Source organism: Scophthalmus maximus, chromosome 4 (assembly GCF_022379125.1).
Source record: "Scophthalmus maximus strain ysfricsl-2021 chromosome 4, ASM2237912v1, whole genome shotgun sequence".
Lineage (NCBI taxonomy): Eukaryota > Metazoa > Chordata > Actinopteri > Pleuronectiformes > Scophthalmidae > Scophthalmus > Scophthalmus maximus.
The window spans coordinates 21,023,058-21,047,367 of NC_061518.1; the positions used below are offsets into that span (position 1 = coordinate 21,023,058).

The 24,310-nt window shown below is 44.6% G+C and overlaps 1 protein-coding gene across 1 annotated transcript; it reads right to left on the reverse strand.

Moving 5' to 3' along the window:
• Positions 1 to 96: 96 nt before the first annotated feature.
• Positions 97 to 24,130, reverse strand: tent4b (terminal nucleotidyltransferase 4B). Its single transcript, XM_035627701.2, has 12 exons — positions 23,144 to 24,130; positions 10,841 to 10,964; positions 9,075 to 9,121; positions 7,943 to 8,063; positions 6,528 to 6,635; positions 5,921 to 6,049; positions 5,352 to 5,565; positions 5,075 to 5,201; positions 3,325 to 3,428; positions 2,991 to 3,220; positions 2,702 to 2,848; positions 97 to 2,462 (listed from the first exon to the last, which is right to left on the reverse strand). The coding sequence occupies exons 1-12, from the start codon at positions 23,725 to 23,727 to the stop codon at positions 2,304 to 2,306; spliced, it is 2,094 nt and encodes a 697-aa protein (XP_035483594.2). The 5' UTR covers positions 23,728 to 24,130; the 3' UTR covers positions 97 to 2,303.
• Positions 24,131 to 24,310: the final 180 nt, after the last annotated feature.

Below are 24,310 nucleotides of genomic sequence, written 5' to 3' on the forward strand. Positions count from 1 at the left end.
AAAGACAGAAGAAAAAAAAATAATGAACGTCTTCATGGTACAACTCGAAGAAGAAGAAGAAGAAACACGAAGCGACTCACTCACGCGTGCACAGTGTAGTTGTACAGTTTTTTTTTATTGCATGGGTTGTAGTAGCTGCAGAGAAACAAAGTTTCAGATGAGTACAGTTGTGTGGTGAAGTCGTCCTGCAGTGAAAAAAAGAAATGCTCAGTGGACATTCAAGGTGGCCCCGGCTCACTTTAGTCCCCTTCCTCTTTGCCCCCATCAACCACACAAGCAGCGTTTGTATACTGCATTTAAACCGGGATGATGATGATGAGGATCATGATGATGATGATGATGATGAGGATCATTATGATGATGATGATGGGGGGGACAATGCACTTGTGTCTGTGTATATATATCATTTTTAATGTAAAGTGGTAGTTATTGCTGGCTACTAGTTTTCAACGTGGGTGGTCACATTTGGGACAAAGGCAAATTGGGGGGTCTGCACTGTGCTTTGGTGTTACTCCCTCCCTCAAGCGCTGAGCCTAACGGGGTTTCTGTGTGTGCAGCTGCCCGTCCACTTGAAATATCAGTGTATTGTCAGTCAATCACAAACCATAATGCAGCGATAAACCAGTCCAAATGCAGTATACAAGCCCCAAACTGTGTGGATTAAAGACTCAAGAGCAAGGACTCCATCTACAGGCTAGTATGTTGCACTGCAACGGCAGAGGGGAGGGGGGTGTTGACATTGAAGGGTTTTTGTTGCTATGAGAGTTTATAAAATGAAGGGTTTTTTTGTTTGTTTTTTTAAAAGAAAGAAAACACAATCCGCTCCCTTTTAAAGTCAGTTGACCAGCCAGTTTAAAAAAACAATTATCACTGTATGACTTGTAAAGTGGTCTCTCAGGCTTTTCAAAGTAACTTGGTCACTCAACTGTCACTTTGAGAGAAAAAAAGAAAGAAAAAAAGGTGGTATTTTACTGTACCTGAATATACCTGGTTCCAGCCCACCTCCCTGCGACTCATCCTTTTTCAAATATAGGACTCAAAGATATGGGCTCTAATGTTAATAATACATTTATCCATACTATGTTCATATAATTAATAAAAAAATAAATACATTTAACAAATAGAAATGATTTTTTTTTGTAGTCTGCAAATTACCCAAAGAACAGATCATCACCCACAGTTGTATTTTTTAACACAAGTTTTTTTTTTTTTGTTGTTTTTTTTTCAAGTGTAGGATTTTTCAATAAAACCATTATCACCTCCTATTCGTTTAAAGCGGTCATCTTAAAGCCTCTACACTGTCGTGACCTGATGGTGATCCCTCAGCCAGTCGTCTATAGGGCTGTGCGTGAGCAGTGGCTCACTCAAGGCTAAATTTTGAACACTGTAGCACACTCACAGAGAGCAACCAAGAGTAAAAGTAGATGCTGATGATTTATGTTGGCAATGGGACCCGGACCAGCCCTCGGCTTTGGCCGAAATGCTGCGGGCACAAGATGTGCATGTTTACATATCTTCAATCGGTATATCTTGTAAAAATGTCATAAGAAAAACAATCTCCTTTTTACTTATATACTTTTGAACTTTTTTTTTCTTTTTCCTGGTGCTTTTTTGTACAAATCATTTTATAACCTGTTTGGACATAACAAAACAGATTAAACCAACATAAAAATCAACCAACAAAAAAAAATCTCATGCATAAGTTATGTCCCACTCTTACTGATTGCATTTGTAAGTTACCATCTTTTTAAAAAAAAATCTGTGTACATATTTTTCTGTTGTTAAACATAACATTTCTGTTTCTATACATTTCAAGCCATTTGCTTATTCTTTTCTTTTTTTTTGGATAAAATTTTTGATCCTTTTTTCTTCCAGCCAGCAGCTCCATGTATTGCTCCAGAGTAGATTCCAGAAACCTGACCTGTGTACTCCTGAACAGCAGGAGGCGCAAGAGGCATGTTGTGTAGGTGCTGGCTGAGGGCAGGAAAACCGCTCCTTATAAGAAGCTCTTGGGAAGCAAATGAGCATTTATCCTTTTGTGATTTCAGTTCAGGTCCAAGAAATTACACCCCATTTCCTATAACGATTCTTTTTGTTTTTTTTTTTTTTTTTTGTTCATATTTTTTCTGCAAGAAATTGTTGCTCGTCATCCCAAAAAGCTTGACAGAGAGACAGAAACGGAAGTTGTTTTGATACTACTATCAACCTCCTGAGGCTGGAGTCTGGCAGCAGAAGTGGGACATGACAGGCAGTCAGTTGCAGACGAGGACGGGGGTGGGGGTGGGGGGCAGGCGAGGTTGACCCTATCTGCAGAGATCTTCTTGCGTAGAGTCACGTACATTTTTCCTCTTCTTGCTGTTGCCCTGGTGGTGTGGCTTGTTGCCCGGGTGACTTTTGGTGCTGGATGAGGAGCTCTGTTGCCCGTGGTGGCCACTCTTGTGGTGGGAACGAGACATCCTGGCCTGTGGTCAGAGCACAAAAAAAACAACATCAGTGTCTCTGCAGGATTTCCCTGCTGGAGAAATATGCCAAGTTTCATTTTACAGCTCTTTATCAGGCACTGGAAAATACCACAAAATGTGTTACAGCTATCAGAAACGATTTGTACGGACTCATATTTATGTGTCGCGTTCAGTCACATGCATTCAACTGAACAGTTTTCATCTGGTGGTGCATAATGTAATAGTATGGCTGAGGGCACCTTTCCCCCCTTGTTGCTTCCAGATGGAGTGCTCGTAGTGTGGCTCTGTGTTCGGTGGTTACTGACGGCCGCCGACTTTTCTCTGTGGGCGCTGGGACCCCGACCCGACTGCTGCTTGGCTGTCTTACACGGTGTGCCATCAGAGTCCTGGGGAAAACCGACAAAATGGATGAATAAATAGTATATGAAAGCTTCAAGTGCTACAGATAAGACATATAATAGCAATAATTGAGGGCGGGGTGTGTGTGTGTGTGTGTGTGTGTGTGTGTGTGTGTGTGTGTCGACTGACCGCGTCGCTGGAGCTGGAGGTGGAGGATGTTGAAGAAGGCGACAGCGGAGATGAGGAAGGAGTGGAGCGCAGTGAAGGGGATGGAGACGAAGAGTTGGAGGAGGTTTTGCTGTGAGGGGCTGACGGCAGAACCACAACAATATCGTCGTCGTCATCGTCGTCATCATCGTCCGGAACATTGTTGTTGCACTCATCGAGCTGCTGGGACTCAAATAGTGTGACGTCATTTCCTACAGAGAAGGAAGAAATGTAAACAAGGAGGACAGGTTATTTCTTCTCTAGATTTCAGTTAAATTTCTGTTTCAAAAACTAAAAGGTCTGTGTTTGAACTCACTGTTGTGTGGCAGGTCATTCTGGGATGGGCTACCCCAGTTCTTTCGGATCCAGTCCCTGTATTCATCCACTTCCTGTGTCACCCGGATTATTCGGCCAAGGATGCTGTGGCGGGACACAAGAGGAGGTGCGGCCTGTTAAACTAGTGTTTATACAGCAATTTCAAAGCAAGTGTTACTTCTAATTACCTGACGTTTTCTTAGTTATCAAATTAAGCCGAGCACAATGAGAACAACAACTGAACATTCTTATGACTGACATTAAATCATCAGTGACAACTTGAACAAGAAACTAATTGATTGTGAGGATTGTGAATAATCCAGATCAGATGATAATAACTCGACAAGGCTCATTATCTGGGACATTTGCGGTTATCGAGGTAACTTGAGCTTTAACTCTGGGTTTTCCGTCCTATACGAAGCAGGTTACGTTCCAGATACGAGATCAAAGCCTGTCAACAGCCCCACTACTGACCAATCAGATCACTGGAAACCAGAGTCATCATTCAACAGGATCCCGTCAGGGACAACAGAGTTCAGAGTAACGTGACAAATAATAAAGGGCATCAGATATTTAACAACAGAGTTCAGAGTAACATGACAAATAATAAAGGGCATCAGATATTTATGAACGAGTGGAATCATATTGCTGTTCCACTTTTCATGTGTCCGCCCTGGTTTTAACCCAGAACTTCAAATAATCAGAGGGAGAGTTTATCGCACCAAATAAATACATAAGACGCATTTATATTAGTGATTCATTTGAATTCAATAAAGATGATTTGACTCCCGACAGATTAATTTTAGTTTAGTTTGAGAAAATCGACATTATTCATGAGCCTTGACCTTCGAAAAGTTTATCGGCTCTAAAGAAAAACAATTACCCCTTCTCCTTTGAACGGCGTGGCGCGTGCCGAAGGAGTTTCCAGGGTTAGGAGGAAAAAAAGGGTTTCACGCGTCACCAAGGTGGCGATAAATAGTAACAAAAACTAAATACGGTCTCTTTTATCAGAATAATGATCCACACACTGATCAATATTCCTCATGATCATGAATGAACAGTTCAGTCTGATTTACTTCATCACACATAAACGTCTCTCCTCTGCTTCAGCAGCATGAAATAGTCTGACATCACTTCACCGCTTACCGTGATGAGGCTTAACGTCACTTAATGTGCTTCACGTAAGATAACGTCAATATTTATAGGATTTCAGGTAAGATTTTTTTCAAAGGTGATAGTGTTTATGATGAAGCATATCTGAGAGAAATTTGGTGATTATAGATCGCTGCCTTAGCACATTAAGTGACGTTAAGCTTTTTTTTCACGTTCATTTTTTTAGAACGTCGCTCTTCATGACAGTTTGATCATCGTCAGACAAAAGGTCAAAAATGTGCTTATTTACATGATATTTTTAGGCTAACTTTAAATGTTTACAAATCTTTTGAGTGGTTCTTTTTTCAGTTTAGTTTGCCCAAAATCGACCTGCACGTATCAGCGTTTCTTTTCGTATCATATTAACATCTTTATTTATGACTCCACCTCTTTCACGTGAACGCGCTCGTAACCGGACTGGAAAACCCAGGGTTGACTGAGACAGCTGATTTCCAGCTTCGTAGTACAGGTGATCCAGGACCGTCAATGTTTGGTTAAGTCAATCCAGGCAACGAAAAACATATCCTGGGTGTGTTGAACTTGCTTCGTAGTACAGGGCCCTGATATGTGATTGACAGCTTCTTTAATGAGCTCCTTACCTCTCCGTCTCGTTGTTGGGGTAGTACTTGGCAATGGGTGACACGGCGTGGCTGAGCACCACATAGGCGTAGTCGAATGCCTGCTTCACCTGCATGGCACCGTATGAACTGCGGCCAACGTCGTTGTCTGTTGGACACAAGACAAACGGTCAAGTTGAGTAAACCTGAAAGTGAGGATACACGATGTTCCAATATGTGTAAGGGAATGTTTCTTTTTACCTTTTCGGGAAAAAACCTGCATCCCCAAACCTTTATCCTCTGTGCTAAGTCATCCTACCTGGCTGCAGTGGGTCCTCAATGTAGAGCATGGAGGGCCTGTAGCCATCCATCATGTTCTTCTGGACCTCATCTTTGGCGACGTAGCAACCTCCATCTTTTATCCTGATGCCTGTCTTCAGGTAGTTGAAGTGGCGACCGTAGAGCTCGAAGAATTCAATGAGCAGAACACCGATGTTGATGTTGGGACTGCACACGTCCTCCCTACAGTGAAGCTGGAAAAAGCACACAGCACGAGTGGATGTCAGAATCATCTCGTTGTTCAAGAAAGTGGGAATTTGTCCTTTCTAAACGTCTATGGGCTAGGTTAACAATTGTCTACAATCCGTCCATGATGAGGTCCTTTTTACCGGCAATGACTCAATTACAGGAGTCAAGGTTATTTCAAATTTCTAATAAATAATCTACTGTCATTTACAGAATTGTACAAGAATAGAAAAGGTTTTCTGTCAAGGCCCCGGATTAAGAAGCAGAGAAAGTAAGGAGACACCTACAGTGCTTAAACCAAAACTCTAAACACAGATAGTTGTCAAAACAATAAGAGCTGTTGCCAAAGACCGATTGTCTGACCTGCAGGAAGCTGACGGCCATGAGGAACAGGCTGTAGGAGCCGATTCCACCGGTAAACACCTCATTGAGGTCCCTCTGCAGTAGGAACTGCTTCAGCACCAGCACCAGGTAAGGCAGCACAGGGTATTTCTGCAGGATGGAACACAGGCACGTGAAGAGCAGAGTACGGAATAGATCTTGATGTCTACAGCACCCTCTAGAGGAAAACTATCCTCTGGGTAAGGCCCATTTGAAGTTTTCAGAGCCTGACATTTACAATATTAAAATATTAGTACTCTTTTTTACATCGTGAACAATTTCGTTGAAGAGAGTTATGAAGTAATTACTCTGAATATGCCGCACAAAACATTAAACAGTGTTTTTGAATCAAATGAACTTTGTCATAATGTGCTGCTAAAATGCTGCACGTGCTACTAAACCCAGACACTAAAAGGACCTAATGTATGTCACTTTGTATTTAATGCAGTAAGAAAGTAAAACCAATTAGATTTCAATGTTACAGCTGCAATAATGATGAATAATGCAATAATTAATATCCTATATTAATATAAGCTCATGGTGCTCCTGAAACTACAGCAGTGTTGAGTACTGAATCTGCGAACCGTACCTCTTTGAATTCCTTGATGAGGCGAGCGGCCTTGACGCCACTCTTCACATTGAAGCTGATGTCCACTTTGACCTCAGTGAAAGAGTCCGTCAGTTTGATGATGGGAACCTGGGAACACAAATATTACACACTGTCAGAGAGGAATAACTCAAGACCAGGCTGCCGACTCACACCTCGCTGACTGACGTTCTGCTGAAAGACTTTTGTGAATAAACCCGCATCCATAATTTTACTTTTAAGGCCTCTGTAAATCTGAAAACAACACGCACAATTGTACACAAACCAGTTTCCTGATTTAATCATCCTACTGGCTAATCCTTAACTAAAATCCTTGAGCCAAGCCTTGGAGTGCTAATCTGCTCTATGAAATCACGAACAAAAGTGAAACTTGAAACACAAACACAAAGCTTTATTCAAATCGCTGGAGTCCCAAAAATAAAATAATAAACTCAAACGGAAAGGAAAATCTAATCTATGGAAGGTTAAAAAAACAAACACAAAATAGCTCATTGAAGGTTGTGAGGGAGTTGGAAAACGTGATAAGGAAGACAAATGGGATCCACATTAAAGAGCAATATGAATCAGGATCAGAATCAAATTAATTGGCGAAAAGTATGTGAAACATAAAATTTGACTTTGGTTTCTTGTGTATAGCTTTGATTTGTATGTCAGCAGCAAAGCAGCACTGAAACATTTGAGGCGAACTTAAGTACTGATGCAAATTTAGCATTTTCCATGTAAATGCCTGTGCACAAAGCACATAAACCGATCAGTAGTGATGTGGGGGTCATAACCCCCGGCGGGTCCTGCGGGTCATGGCCGGGGAAAAAGTGACAAAGCAGCATTCAGACAATGTTATAAATAACGTACAGAGACACTGCATGCAAAAGGCTTTCGCGTTCGATCTGCATGAGGCACTCACTACTACAATCATCGTTTTGGAACTGTCATTACAGCTCGTATTGATGAAATGTGACTGACAGCATCATACTGATTAATGACTGAAACATAATTAATCATCACAAACACTAAACATCACAAGTTTGACTTGTGGATTCACATGGGGCAACACTGACAGACCCACATTCTACAACAGATTAAATTTGTGCACAACAGAGAATTTAAATCAAAACTTCCCGAACCCGATCAAAAAAATGATTTGATCATGTTTTCATAACAAGTAACGACGTCTATTTGATCTCATCAAATTATTGACTGACTGACAGCGTCAGTCATCCAAACATCTTTAAGATTTGTTGTCTTTTAGCTTCGGTAGCTTCAGTTTCACAATGGCAGTTACAAAGCTGTACTCCATCTAGAAAATACATTTTTTTCGAGCCATAAACAAAGGAAAAATATTTTGTAACACAATACATACACAAGTACAACATGCAGGTGAGAACACCGTGTCTCACCGTGGCCTTGTCCAAAACCTTGATGGAGTTCTCATCTGCAACGTTCCTCTTCCGCAGAGCCTCCTCCAGTGTCCAGAGTGGCAGCGTCTCCCACTTCCCAAAAACGACCAGGTCAATGTCACTGGTGGAGAAATTAAAGAGAGGTCGGACTAATGTTCATTCTGTACCATACAAGAGTTACGCGAGACAAAGTGCAGCTTCGGAGCATATCTACTTTTCCTAATGCGGCCAAACGTAAACTCCAAAGTATTTTAATGTGATAAACACATTGCAAAATCATTTTCATTTCAAGTTTAATTTTCCTCAGCTTATGAACAGTAAAACAATGTTTTTTTAAATTATGTTTCACATGGTTGGTCACTGGAGACATGTGGCTTTTCTTCCCTCTTGTTAAAAAGCAACATGCATCTTCAGACAGAGCTTAACATGTGTGTGTGCCTTGTGTTCACTGCATACTGTACACTATGGTTACACAAAAGCCGCCACTGCAAGTGTACATTGTATTTGTGTAATGTAACTGAAATACAGATACATATAATCGTAACAAATGTTCCCAGACAAAAAAAAGACGTGCATGGATACACAAAACAGCTTAGACCCATTACAGTGCTGCTCATTATGGTGTCAAGAGTCCACTAATCCGGGTGACGTGTCTGTGTTGAGGAGGCAGTTATTGGTGTGTGTGTGTGTGTGTGTGTGTGTGTGTGTGTGTGTGTGTGTGTGTGTGTGTGTGTGTGTGTGTGCGCGCGCATGCTTCTTGGTCTCTGTCAGCAGTCACAGGCTTCTCTGTATAACATTTTAAACAGATTTGGGACCAGCAGTGCTAAAAAAAATGACTGAAACATATTCTAAGAATAAAAGTAGATAATGATTCTCTGGAGAGACGGGGCATTTTTCTCCATAACCAAGTGCCGCATTATTAGTTTTTCATAGGGCAGCAGTTAAGTCACAGTTTGGCAACGGGGAAAACAGTGTGTGTGTGTGTGTGTGTGTGTGTGTGTGTGTGTGTGTGTGTGTGTGTGTGTGTGTGTGTGTGTGTGTGTGTGTGTGTGTGTGTGTGTGTGTGTGTGTGTGTGTGTGTGTGTGTGTGTGTTTAAAATTGGGGGCTGGTTCGGGAAACCAAATGGCTCACCTTGTTGGAAGGTACAGCCCCGTGCTGAAGCTCCCAAACACTTGGACCTGCGGGAGAGAATACACACGGTTACACACACACAGACACCTCAGGGGCATTTCAACCGATGGATCACAGACACGTATGGTCTCGATTGCACAAGAGGATATCCTTCAGCTGGGGTTGCAATGATGGAGAAAATGACTCAATCAAAACTGACAGGATGTTGACATGCTCAAACCCACTTTTAGCCACTGATCTGCACTTTACTGAGGTGACCAAAATAACCCCCACCGTCCACCTTTTAACCTCCCACTGAGCACGTAAAAATTGGCGTCCAGACAGAAATAGACTTAAGCCTTGAACCCACCTTAACGCTCCTAAACCTTCTCCCTACATCTCACAACAGCTAGTAGTTTACAGCCCGGTCACATGTCCACGGTTAAGCTGATTGCAGGGCCGTGTTTACAAATGAATAAACAGTAAAGCCTGAACCCTTCTGTGAACGATGAGGTCACGGAGGTGAGCCATGTTTTATCTCATCTCGTCAGCGTCCGGTCAAACCTTTACGCGACCCATACTGTGAGTGTGGTCGGTCACTGTTAGCTCATACTGTAAAGCCGGAGAGATTGTGACTCTGTGAAACACTCCTGAGTGTCTGGTGGACATCTACTGATCAGAAGACATCCGTTTAACTAGAAACTAGAGCTGCAACAGTCAATCGATTAATCGATTACTCAAAATTCTCTGATTTCAGCTTCTTAAATGTGAATATTTTCTGGTTTATTTTTGCCTCTGTGACAGTAAATGAAATATATTTGGTGTCTGGACAAAACAAAAAAATCTTGGAGTTTTGGGAAACACAATCTGCATTTTTCACCATTTTATGACATTTTATGGACCAAAAAACTAATTGATTAATAGATTAAAAAAATCGGCAGATTAATCGATTACGAAAATAATCTTTAGTTGCAGCCCCCACTAAAAACCATCTATGCGATGGGATCAAACAAGCCGCGATGCCCATCAAAATGAGTATTCAGAGGTTATTCTTGCATTATTACATTAGTACTCCGTCATCATTGTTACATGGCCCCATCTTCAAACTCTGTCTTCATTTTGATCTAGCAATGTACTCAAAACTGCCTCTGTGGCAGGAAAAGGAATAAAGCAGGCCGGGACTGGCACTGCATTGTGCTCCTTAATTTAGGGGCTGCTAAGCTCGGAGCAGACACACGTCGGAGCACACCGCTCTATCAGCAGGATCAAAGTCATTGGGTGCAAGAATGCCTGAGGTGGCGCCGATTAACATGGCCCACACAGATTATTGTGCAGCAGCGAGATAACAGAAAACAAGAGGAATCACTATGAAAGGCTGGAATTTATAGCCTTTACCTTGATATCACACACACACACACACACACACACACACACACACACACACACACACACACACACACACACACACACACACACACACACACACACACACACACACACACACACACACACACACACACACACACACACACACACACACACACACACACACACGTTATATAATTTACCGTCTATTTTACAAATCCATTCTTGCCGAAACAAAATAACCTCTGGTGATGCATGGCGTCCCTCACCGCATCGCTGTCAGATTACACACAAGATTTGTTTGGCGGTTTTTCACAAACACCTGACGGCAATTCTCACTCACGCAGTTTATCAGTGGCACATGAAAAAAAATAAATCGGATCCATCACAAAGATTTTTTGGGGGTTGGGGATGATGCGTACCTCAGCGCTGGGCCACAGGTCGTAGATGACCCCCTTGATTCTGTCCACCACCTCCAGCCTCATCTTCTCCTCCTCCGGTCGCGGGGAGATGTACTCATAGAAATCGCTGATCTCCTCGTGTAACCTGCACAACACACAGAGCAGGTATTAGGAGTGAAAGAATGTGGGAAAAGTCACGGCAGGGGGAAAGCTATACCCTTAAAACTAATGAATGTATGCTTTTATATAAACCAAGTACATATTTATAGACATTCAGAAGTTGATGGGAAGAACCAAGGCATACAACAGGCAACTAAACAAGTGGAATGGTGCAGTTTACTCTGACTTTACTACATAAACAGATCAGTTAAAGACCCCCTCCAGTCACGTGTTAAAGTATAGAAAAATAATCTGCTATGCTTAATATCTTGTTTAACATTGTTTACCCCAAAAAACGTTTTTAAAAACTCCCTCTGAAATGGACAGCGATTGGTTTTCTGTATTTGTGACGTTCCAAATCTAGCTCGCCCAGGATTCGTTTGAATTTCAGACAAGTGCACAGAAATCCCCTCCTCCAGGAGAGGAATGGGAAAACACCTCTACAGTGACAACATTTGCTCAGATACAAGTCCCTATAGTCAATGTCAGACATTTTAGAGGACAGAAACGGAAGAACAACCCTTTTTTGAGTGGAGGGGAACTTTGAGTACTTTTACCAATTCAAGATACCTGAGGTTTGGCAACAGTCAATGTCAAACACAGTTATTTTGAACCAACAAAAACCGGGGTTACTCTCATTCTCCGGGTCTGATCTGTGCTCTCCCTGCTGGCGGAGCAAAAAGGCACAATATGTACCAACAACAGTCACTGCCGCAGACACAGATACACACTGAGTCACACTGACAGGGCATAGCTCACAGCCATCTTTACTTACTACCTACACATTAACTACAGTTGTAGCAGTTTGGTTTAGGAGTGTGAGGATTCAGATGGGGGTTGTTGTAATGGTTCAATGTGAAGAAAGAAAGCGCAATTTGGAGCTAAGTGTTTTATATCAAAGAACATTATAGTACTTTGCAAAGTAGAAAGACATGAACTCTATCTCATCTTTCGCTTTACCTTTCCTCTTTATCCCTCTGCATGCCCGATAGTCGTAGCCGAAGTCAAATAAATGCCATATGTTTGACAATGAGGGTGTAATACATCCATAGTGTCATGTGTCACCAGGCGAGGCAGCTGAACTCAACAGGTCCTGTGAGCCACGGCTGAAGACTTTTTGTACTAAGCAAGACTGAGATATGGATTTATGTAACAGCAGGTGTTGCCAAAAAAGCTCAACCTTCCCTTGATAAATAAAAGTTTTTCTTTTTCTTTTCTTTTTTTAAAGGGGGCGAGTCTCCAGAAGCTCTGCAAACAGTCCCACTATCAGCCTTCCAGTGGAGGCACAGGTAGAAATCATTTATTGGTTGGTTTGAATATTCGTTTGACTGCTATGTTCTGTCATCATCGGGTTTCTGTTGGAGCAATTGGGCAATCACATTTCCTATTGTCCACAACTACAGCTCAAGAGAAAAATATTCCTGCACGCAGCTATATGGCCTGACCAATACTAGATAGGCTTGGAAGTTAATCTTTTTTTTTTTTTAAACTAAAGGGTCCAGGTAGACAGTGAAAGGTTTCTTGCACACTATGAAGGCAAAGGTTTTGTGTTCTCTAAGCAAAGCAGCGCTCAAGATGTCAATTATTTATTCTTGGTAAACTGGAGCAGAGCAAAAACAAAACAGGAACCCAAGTAAAGATAGTGTTTCAAAAAATAAAAGAAAAACAGTACGGGCGGGCTGAGCAAAGGCAACACAGTTGCCCTTGGATCAGGTCACTCTGCCCACATGCACTGACCTTTTCACTGACCAGCTTGTCTACAGACACTTAGACCCAGGGACAAGTCTCTGTGGGCAGACAAATAAGAGCACAAACATGCTGGCAGGGCACATGTGCACAAACAGCCATGTAATCCCAGATTAGGCCAGTAACAGGTTTACTCCCCTTTGGCGCAGTAAAAAAAAAGGGAATTAAAGTGATATTTCTACTTTTCATAGATTTATTTAGGCAACGAAGCAAGGCGGTGTGCGTACCACAGAAAGTTGGACGAGGAAAACACTCGCGGCTACCAACAATGACTGACTGTTGTTTGGACAACGCCCCAAAGTGTGTGTGTGTGTGTGTGTGTGTGTGTGTGTGTGTGTTATGTAACACTCTTACTACTCATACTTGCAGAACAGAACTGTCTTCTACCCAGCCTACGACTAGGATTATTTAACAATTATTCAAACTAATTATTTTCATTATCGATTCATGTGACAATTCATTTCTTGATTATTTGTACAAAATGTCAGAAAATAGTTGGAAATGCCCGTCACCGTGTCCTACAGCGCAGTATCACGACCTATAACCAATCCCCTGATCCGCCAGCGGTCAAAACCCCAAAAATGTTCTGTTTGCTTACACAGGACCCAAAAATGAATTTGAAGTGGCGGAAATATTTGGCATTTGACAATTAATGGCCAACCAAAATTGTTCCCAAGGAATTTTCCTGTCAATCTCCTGATCTGTTAGATGACTCATGATATGGGCAGAAGTCATTTTTAACAGATGACCCTCCAGTCAGGGTGTGTCAAGACAGTGGTTTCATTGAGGGTGTGGAGTGAATGCATTGCTGGTGTCGGTGTGAATGTGGCCCCGCTGACTGCGAACAAGTGTGACTGTGCTGAATGTAAATGCAGAATCCTACTGAAAATGAAGAGGACTGAAGGACCTGAAGTTCCACTCAGTGGAAACAGCCAGCCGCTGTGTCCAGTCCACCGCAATATTAGTTCCATGTGGTGCAGACTGTATCAGAACTGTGCTTTTTCCCTGAAACATCTGTCACACAGACACATCCATTAACTGATGCGGCGCTTTTTATCTGGCCGAAATCTTCGGCGTGCCGACCACAAATAAAGACGTGAAGTGAGTTGAAGGCAAGGATTTCGGTTGGCCCATAGCATCAGCCGATATGAGCCTTTCGCTGACACATCAGTATCTGCAATTATATTTGCCGAAATTAAAAAAATTATTTTACAAAGTAGACAATGCAGAAAAGACAAAGAAGTTTGTGGTTAAACTTAAATCATTCAAGCCTCAATTAAATTTCTTTGTCATAAGAGCTTAATAAGAGCATCTTCGGAATCATTGTCAATTTTCTTTTTAGTATATTTATATCCGCCAATATATCAGTATCATATATAAATTCCTAATTCGGGTATCAGTTCCGGAAAGATCCCTGTCGACCAGGCTCTAGTAACTGTGCACACTGCAGACTCCTGCCCCACAATGAAACTTTAGGTTTCATTTGTCAGTAAAAGGAACTCAGGAGCTACACTCTGCACTACGAGGCACATGAGTTATGATTCAATGGTTGAAGGAACATAGCTCTATGTAGATCTGTATCTGAAACGTTATGACACCTCAGCCCAAAAAAGCATTTCACTTATTTAAGTTAATTTAATTGAACGGAGGGATTTCAGAAGTAAGAGGAACTCATGATCCTATTTGGCTTTAAGGTCCAATGTATTTTCTAACTTCTATAAACTTCCCCAAAAACAAAATAGGGCATTTTCTGGCATGAGTATCATATTTCTCCCCCCCCCCCCAGTTTGCCTCTATTACTGTACGTCATGACCAAAACCCATTTCTGGGTTTAGCTGCAGCAGCTCTTCTCCACAACAGCACCACTAGGTTTCATTTCACAGCAAGCAGCCCACGGGCGCTCCCTTGTCATCACGGGATGAGAGCAGCCACTGGGTTAATGTTTCATGCCTCACCTTTCTGGATCGATTACACCTCAGTCTGCTTGAGCCTGCCTATGAAGCACGTGTACCCTTGGCACAATCCGATTATTCCTCTTGCAAGTATAATAGTAATGTTATGTAACTTTGTGGAACGGGGAAGGGTTTCCAGAGAACTCCAGCTCCTGAAGAAAAAAACACTTTCAGCTTAAGCACTACTTGATTTCCTAACACTTCACCTGTGATGTGATTATTCTTGTGGATCCCAGTCATATACTCACTGATGGTTGCCTATGACTACTAGTGATCTTGTAGTTAAAGTCTTGTTTTGATCTGACTGCAGTTGGCTCTGTATGCCCGGTGTTTAGAAATACTGCCAGGGGGTTAAATTTGTTAAATAGTTGAGTTGTAGTAGCACTGTGACCACGGTTACATAAATGTGTTGTGCCTTATCAGACAGTGTTGTCCAGTTGTTATATACCACATCATATTCCGGGTCCACATTTGCTGTTATTCATGCCCAAAGTTCACCATTTAGTTTGATCACCATTTAGTTTGATGCAATCACATTTTTTTGCAACAAGCTACTCTTCAAGAAGTCATATCCGTCCTCACTCCTGGTGTCAACTTGACCCCGACTCTGAGTTTCTGCTGTCCTTTTTTTTTCTCCCCCTCTTGAAGCACGTCACGTCAAATTTTTTGTATTATGAAATATCGTTTCACAACGAGCTACAGTAGGACGTTCGACATCCCTGCAGGGCAGCTACATGAAGGCTCCAACACCTCATCTGAGACGCATCGTTGGGCCTGCAGGTGGCTGAAAGGAAATGTGCTAGAAAGAGAAAATAAGGTATAAGGAAATGAAGAATGGGGGGAAAATATAATTCAGACGGCCAGACATATGATCGTGAGGTGAAACAGAAAAAAATGGAGAGCGAGGGAGTGAAAGAGAGCGGAGTGGGTGTGGTGCCAAAATGCCTTCATGTGAACAAGAGCCATCTGTTAAGTTGGGTAAATGAAGGAAAGAGAGGTGAGAGTCGCGTCACACTCAGCAATACTCACCGACTGTTTAAGGAATCCTGGCATAACGGTGGGAAGGTGATTGTCGAATGAATTTCATACTCAAAAGCAGACAAGTTGTGAGAGCACTGAGACAATTACGCCTGTGTGTCAAGAGACGCCTGCCGGACACACGAGACTGTTCTCCATGAACTGCGCTCCGCATTAGATCAGATCGGTGGCAGTGAAACTTTTGACTTCACAAAAGTGAGCACTGTGCGTTTTGTGTGACACTGCTGGGAGGTCGGGAGGGAAAAACAAGTGGCATCATGCGCTGCTCGTCAAAACCAGAACGACGACAGACGCGAGCAGAGGTGTGTCATCGTCTCGCAGGTGGCAGATTCATTAATGTTTCATCAATAAAACTGATATGGGGTGGGGCGTTGCAGAGTGTCGGCCAGGGGGGCAAAACGGCTCCGGTTACACAGAAGCCAAAACACCGCTGATCGGAGGTGAGGGATGCAGCAGGCCAGGTACAATGGGAACAGGAACAGTGGGAATATAAACACGGGTTTGTCAGTAATTTTGTTCAATACGTCCTTGTTTGTTATCCAAGCTTTCTGAAACCAACTTTGCAACAACTTCACCCAATCTGGCACCTGTGCACCACCCAGAGCCTTTCTTCTTTTTTTTTTTTTATTAATTCAAAACACAGCTGGGAAATAAATTCAATGCAGACTTTCAAAATTCATTCTTTCTGCTTGTTTTGCTCCAGGCATGTGAAGCATGTGCGAGTCTTTAGTTTGACTCTGCTGTTTTGCCGTAAGTATGCAAAAAGTAACATGTAGACAGTGTGGTCTCTTTTGAAAGTAAAACTTAAAACAACTGAGAATGAAAAGAATCAGAGGCCTGACGCATACCATGTGCGCATTGCATAAAGGCGACCACATAAACACTATATATAGGGTTTTTTTTCCTGCCACAGTTTCAAAATGATATTTCATTTTCTTACACAAGTGTGCCGTTCACATGTGAAGAAAGCGGCAGGAGACTGTAAGAGTCAGACACATTCTGTGGCGTCGGGGTGGAGCATGCTGGAGGCAACGTCCCGCATTGTCACATGGGCCCACTCTGACGCGTCCCGCGACATTTTACTTAAGCAATTGCTGGATTAAGTTCTGTAAATTGTCCGCAGCAACATTCGCGGACACTTGCGTTCTCTCACATACAGCACGTCCGGAAAGTTTCAGGAAAATGTGCCGACTTCAGTGCCCGTCTGAAAGCAGCTTCAGACTGATCATGTCATCGGCAGTACCGGGACAAAAACTCTACCCGTGTTAATGTCCGGTTAAAACGTCCATAAAGTTTTTTGTCGTCGTCAGCAGGTAGGATTGAGCATAGACCTCGGTAGATAGCGATTTCACGTGACAAGCACATGGTTCTCAGCAGCGCACGGGCCACAGCTTAACACCGACCCTGCTCTGTGAGATTGTAACACATTATCACAAAGTATTATCCCAGACAACGCCGACGAGGAACTGTCAAAGCCCTTTCCTTCTGGAAACGTGCTCAGAGGGTCCCAGCCTGAACCACAGGCTATGAAAGAAAGAAAAAAAAGCACGAGGGCTGTGTATCGCAATGCTGACAACATCAGTCTGGAGCACGGGAAAGGTTTGAGTTGGACAGGAAGTGTGTGTGTGCGGGGGGGGGGACACATTCCTCGCTACACATGGGAAGGCTGAGTTATGATGAGCTGCCCGCACGTGCGGTTTCACCTACAGTCCAGAGGAGCAGCATGTGGAGAGCTCCTCTCTTCACAGGCCCACATGCTTTGGCTGACAGCCAGTCAGCCTGCAGGGACACAGGGAGGGGAGCGCGACGTAGATGTCAAAGACAGTAAAGGCGAAATGGACCACGGTTCTAATAATGGAGCATTGGTCACAGAAGTGCCACCTGTGCACCGGCGCTTGGAGTCGTAAATTTTTCGAACGACGGCGGCGCAATAAACGGCGACAGCGCCGTGGTCGGGGGCTGCTCATCAGCGAGCGATTAACCGCACATTTCATTAGCCTGCGAGTGATGTTCTGCTTCACCACTGGAAAGTAGCCGGGCCGCGCGGAAATTAATCGGGCGCACGGCCGCCCTGTTGTTGCTGCCGTTTTGGGCCACGGGAGCAAATTGTTTCACATGAGCAGGACATTTGCCGCGTGTGAAGACGGGTGATTAAAACGAAGACGTCCGGAGAAAAGAGCAGAGGCTCGGGCCTTTCTATTCACAGATTTTTTTTAAATAAAGGATGCAGGAGAATGAAAAAGCAGCGCACCGTTTAAATAGACCAAACAACTCAGGTGGAGGTGCCCTTGTGCACAACAGAACAACTCAGGAGTGTGACCAAAATCTTGTGCGGCCAAACCGTCAAATCATGAGTACGGTCCAAAATCACGAAACATGTAACCAAGAACCAAATTACATGTCCCATAATAACCAATATATGAACTGCAAAATATAAAAAAAAGATACAAGTAAAGGAGCATTTTTTATTATTATATCAAGACAAATGATTAGGGCAACTATTATTAGTTGCTCCCGCTCCAAGTCAAATATTTTCTCATGTTTTGTGCAATAAGAATTTCACTAAATATGTGTTTTTTGATGATGTGACATCAAGAGTCGCGGTGTAAGCTAACATGTTAAGTAACGTGACTGCACAACACAGTTTGTGTCCCAGGATAGCATATGAAAGTGCATTAGCCAAAACTATTACTTGTGAAGGAATTTATCTCCAATCAATCTTAGAATTTCTGAGTGTTTGTCAATAATAGAGGTCATTTAGATTAACGATGACCGGCTATAGTGAAAAACAACAGACCCGTTTAGTAAGTCCACCACCACTCTGAATGTATTCTCACAATGCCTCTCTGTCATAAAAATGACTGGAACTTCTCATCTTGCCTACACAATAAAAATCCTCGACACGGTACCAGATCGGAGCACAAGTTCGGCGGGACAGAAATGGACTGCACCTCTCCGAGGCCACACTGACTTCCTGTGCCCATTATAAAGAATCTAAATAGCTGTTCTAGAAAACATGGGGGGGGGGGGGGCACTCTCTTAGAGCTCCCAGTCTGATTGGATAGACAAAGAAGGGGCTCGGGTTTCCCTCGCCGAGGGTTGGCTTTGTTTTGTGGGAGTGAGGCCGTGTGAAGCATGTAAACACGGATCCCTTTCCATCGCGCTGTGGGCCGTTCGCTTGGACCTGCCCAGTGCCAGAAAGACTGGAGGAGCATAAAACGCAAATAAGCACACGCCTGTGCCTCTCTAGCAGACCCCCATGGCCAAATATAGTGTACAGACTGTCCCATGGAAAAATGCACTTCAACTTCAAACCCTCCTTCACCGTTTTATCCTGCGCACCGTCGTAGCGGGAGCAGGGTAATATTTTCACCCCTGTCTGTGTCTGTGTGTGTGTGTGTGTGTGTGTGTGTGTGTGTGTGTGTGTGTGTGTGTGTGGGGTGGGGGGGTTCAAAAGGGCAGCAAAAGCATAAATTTCTTTGTAAATCAAGACATCAACCATTTCTCAACCTGCAAATCGTAGCGCTGCAGTGTTGCTGTAGTAGAAAACACTCAACAGCATTACGGAAGAGCGGACAACTCTCTATCTCACCAACTGAGGGGGCTATGCCAGCAAGAACGTCAGCAACAGAGGCCCTGTCACACGACTGTGAGGAGATTTATTGCCTCTTTTTCACCCCTGCTTTGTACCATTTTGTAAAGCTGTAAAGCTGTGAACCTGTAAGTCAGGTGACCAAAAACCACCGGAACCAAAAACCACCAAAACTGTTTTTCATGCAGCCGGAGGTTCATTATTCCCTCTGACCGCAGTTCTCCAAAAACAAAACATTTTTTGAGTGAAGATTTAACCTTGGAATAAACATAACACAGCTTTTACAGCCATACACACACACACACACACACACACACACACACACACACACACACACACACACACACACACACACACACACACACACACACACACACACACACACACACACACACACACACACACACACACACACACACACACACACACACACACACACACACACACGTGTATATACTGTACAGGTCGGGTCTATACATTTCGAAAGAGATTTCCCATAATGCCATAGAATGGGGCATGCTGTCATTGTGAATAACCAGGGTATGTTTAGACAAGAGTCCTCAGTGGTGACGAACTTGATCAATGCTCTTAGGTTCAGGTTCTGGTATTAGCAGAGCTAATCACAGAGGAATGTCCTTATGCAAACACAGAGCTTCCATATTACTATAAATGAGGATCAGCCAAAGACTGAGATCCACACTCTGGTGTTCTGCTTATTTACACGTCTAGCAGAGAGGGCTGGGGGGGAGGGGGGGGGGGGGTCTCTGCACCTAAAAGGCCTTTAAAACTGAGCCACCAAAATATTTTTCTCCAGTTGTCATATCTAAAAAGAACTTCAGCTGGGGAAAGGATGCAGTTACGAGAAGGTTAAGTTAATAAATGTCATGTGCATGTATTACACATCGCACCTTAATGCTAGAGCTGTGTATTGACAAGAGTCTGGCCACAAGATACGTGTCGTGATACAGTGGATACGGTTCATTATAAGACGGGTAGCCCACATCAAGCAATCTGATTGGTCCATAGCCGTGGTATATTGAGCATATACCGCGGCTATGGCGTCGAATCAGTTTACACAGGTCCGTCACCCTCTGCGACTGAGGAAGTAATGACGTGAATAGACGTGAGTAGACGTGAGTAGACGTGAGTAGACGTGAGTAGACGAGAGTAGCGACGGAGTGAAGTCGGGGAAACTCACGAGAACTCAAAGCACATGGTGAGCTTGATTTGCGGGCGAACCCAGCTACCGTCTCGTAGCCTTCTTACTGAGCAACGCTACAGTGTGTTTCATAGCAACCGCCGTGCACTGTGCAGTCAGCCAGGGGGGGACTACTTTTTTGTATTTGTTAAAAAGATGCTTTTTTTTGACGATATAAAAATGAAATGAAGTGAAATGAAAGTGTTACCACACTTGTAGCGGTTTTATAAAAGCAATAGCTCACTTCAGACCGTGATATATGCTCATCATACCACAGTTAAGGGGCATTGTTCGGCCCGACGCGAACGAGCCATTGCTTAAATATATACTGATATGTTGCGATAGTTTGTAAGCAAGACACTATTTTGAAATTTTTTGAGAACCAAATCAGTGTCATAAAACATTATATGACAATAATCAAATATAGCAATTCTTACGTCACAACTAACTATGGCTGTCAAAGAGTATGAACAATGATGCAAGTTTAATGTTACACGCTGCATAATGAATGAAATGTCTAGTTTCGCGCAGGAATGAAGTTCAACTGCTATGGTCCCATCAATTTTGGTAAAGGGATTTTTTTTTTATCACCTTCCTTGACATTGCGAGAGAGGGAACTTAAACACACATCAATTTCCCTGTTTTGAGAGTATCAAAACACGCATAAAGACACTTGTGCTGCATGGCTCACATTTTCTCTGGCCATCTGTTGGCTCAGTATGATCCAAACCCTCCCTCTGCCAAGAATGTCTGATTCCAGTTTTCTGTGTTGCCCTGTCACACCCCGAGAGTTTCCATTTCAAAGTGCAGCACTCCCCAACATGTAAACTGTGTGTTGATGAGCGCCTCCATTCGCTTTCGAACATGAAAACGTGTCATCATCACTGAGTTGCGTTATTACCACCTGTATCCAGGCTGACCACAGCTGCTGTCCCTCATGATGGAGCGCAGCACAGGCGTTTCACAGACACCTTTTTGTTACAAATCAGGTCAATGACGCCAGTTGATTCAAAAGAATCGCTCTGCCCCCAAGCTGGTTAAATCAGCGAGCATGCTCCCTGTGGAAACGTGTGTCCATCTCCACCTCTGTGGGCGCAATAGTTACTGTGCACAAACAACCACAAGTCACACTCTTGAACTGCAGTGGGAGCTGTGGACAAATACACAGCAGACACAATGAAGAAGAATTAGAAAGCAGAAGGTCACGTTTAGACACTACTGTTTGTCATTTCCCACTTGCTGCCTCTCCTCTGGTCTCTCTTAATACCTCTGGTTCCACGATGATCTGAGCGTTGACGCGGAGGAAGAAGTGATTTATACGAAGGGCTCGCGTGCTATAAATCCTGTCCACTGGAACCGCGTGCGGACGGGCGAGTGCCGCTTGACATTTGTAACTGCAGATGGTCCAGATGGTCGGCACTCGCAAACTTTACTGGCTGCTCAGTTCATTCATTGACTTCCTGTACTGTTCTCCTCACCCTCGGCACTATTCTCGAATATCGAACCTATTTCAGCACACACGATGCGCTTTCTTGACTTTTTCAAATGTGTCCGGACAAACACACCACACAAATGACCTCCTCTTGCTGCAGGAGGTCACCGTGGTGTTCTCCCTGGTGTTCTCTGGTGCCCTTCTGCGGGACACACGTGTACAGATATGCACACCACAGACTGTAGTGTGGTGGTATACACAAAGCATGAGGTAGAGTTGCTTGTCACCCTACTATGGTCCTTTGCCTGGGGTTGGTCGACAGTAACTGTATGTGTTTGATTTTGCTTGTACGTTATTCAAAAACAAAACTTGACTTTGGGTCATCGTAAACGTGTGGGCCTCTACTCACACTGTACGCACGTACAGTTCAACGTCTCTCCGGCAACTGTGATTTCCTCCGAGGTCCTGCCAGCCTAATATCCGTGGACTTAAGGAGGCTGAAGGAGGACCCCTGAAGGAGCCCCCTTCTGTAACCCCTTAGAGAAGGCCACAGTATCAGCCAGCCCAGATCACAATGTGAAGTGGTGCCGGCTGCCGCGTTCTGTTTATATGGTCAGAACTGAACAAGTGACTTTAGTCCTTCCATGTATTGAAACACCAGTGGTGAGGAAACAAAACTAAACACGTACAAGTTCTTGGATGTTTAAAGGGGTTTTCTGCAAAGTAACTCAGAAGGCAACCGTGTGGGAACAGGTGATGGTTGCTGATGTCTGCTTTCTTATGAGATCCACTAAAAATGTTCTCATAATCAACTCGTTTGAGGCCGATCACCAGCTTCCACCCGAACCTTTTCCACAGCACTCTCTGCATCTCAAACGTGGGAATGTTTTGGTGTTGTTTTTAAAAAACGCCCTGGTCTTGACAGCTCTCCGGTGTCACACGTAGCCACCGACAGAGTTGTGCAACGGTGGATCCCGTTGGGTGCGGAGGCACCGACAGCCTGTGTCCCTGGGTCCCCGCGTGGCGCGTCCGCGTGCAGCTGTATTAGCGCAGGGGCGCACCACAGGGGGGTCGACTCCTGCTTTGCACGGGACGTCCCGCGCGGCACCGGGACCCACCGACCAGCTTCGCCGCCGACGTGACTCACGACGGGTTGCCCCAGCATTGCGTTCCCCGATTCAATCGACCGTAACAAACTCTGCCTTACCCCACGATTCCCTCGGAGTAGTTCCGGGCTTTCCACGGCGTGCCCGTGTAGCCGTCGCAGCCCCCCGCGTCGGAGCCGCCGTTCCAGGGCAGGGAATAGAATCCGAAAGTGCTCGCTTTGTTGTCCCGTTTCCGTTTGTTGGGGTGCCCGTCCGTCGGCCCCCTCGACAGCACGGAGACCCCGCTGCCCTGCTGCTGCTGCTGCTGCTGCTGCTGCCCCCGGCCGACGGCGACGCCGCCCCTGCCAGTGGCTCGGTTGTTGTGGTTGCTATTGGTTTCCAGTGGTATAAAGTCCCGCTGCTCCGCCAGCCCTCCGTCCCCCGTTGAGGTCGACATCCCCCGGGTCCGCGCTTCGCCGCCGCCGCCGGTGTTGCTGGAGTCGAGTGCCCCGTTCCTGCTGCCGAGGACGGCTCCCGGCGCACCGTTGACGGTCGCCTTCACACTCGACGCGCTCTGAGGTCCGGTGGTGTATCGGTTATTCACATGCAAGTAGCCGAGCCCCTGGGTCGTCTCCCAAATCTGCATCCACAGGTCGTTCGCGGGTCCAAGCTGTTCTGGTTGAAACCAGGCGATCCTCGGATCCATCAAACGACGCTGCTGGCACACCGCCCCCCCCGCCCCGCCACCGAGCAGTGCTCAGCTCGTGTGCAGCTAGCCAGGTCGCCAGCTAACGTTAGCTAGCCCGCTATAGCCTCGTTATAGCCGCTGCTGCTAGCCGAGGCTCCCCGTTACTTTCGCAATCCGGTTTAAAAGGAAACAACAACGCGCGTCCCTCGGCGGCGGCACACACGGTTGTCAGCCGGAATCATCCGCGGCAGTCGAGAGGAGCGCGAGTCCAGAGTTAACGAGGACCGTAAGCTCGAGCCCAAAGTTGAGCCTAGAGAAGCGTGCAGCTGCTGCCTGTCGAAGTGACTCTGACCCTTTCCTGCTGATCGTGGTGGCTCCCTCAATGGCGGAGCGAGCGGCGCCGAACGCGCATGCGCGGGGCAAGAGAAGAGGGGCGGAGGCACGAGTCGTTACGCAACCAGACAACTGTCTTGTGTTACGTAACGGCGTCTGATTGATTCCCCCATCAAAGTCAAAATTGGATAAGATGCAAGCTGCCACAACGCAACAAGATGTATTCTCTTTAGCCCAGAGCTGCGCTTTGGGCCACACAGGTTTTTTT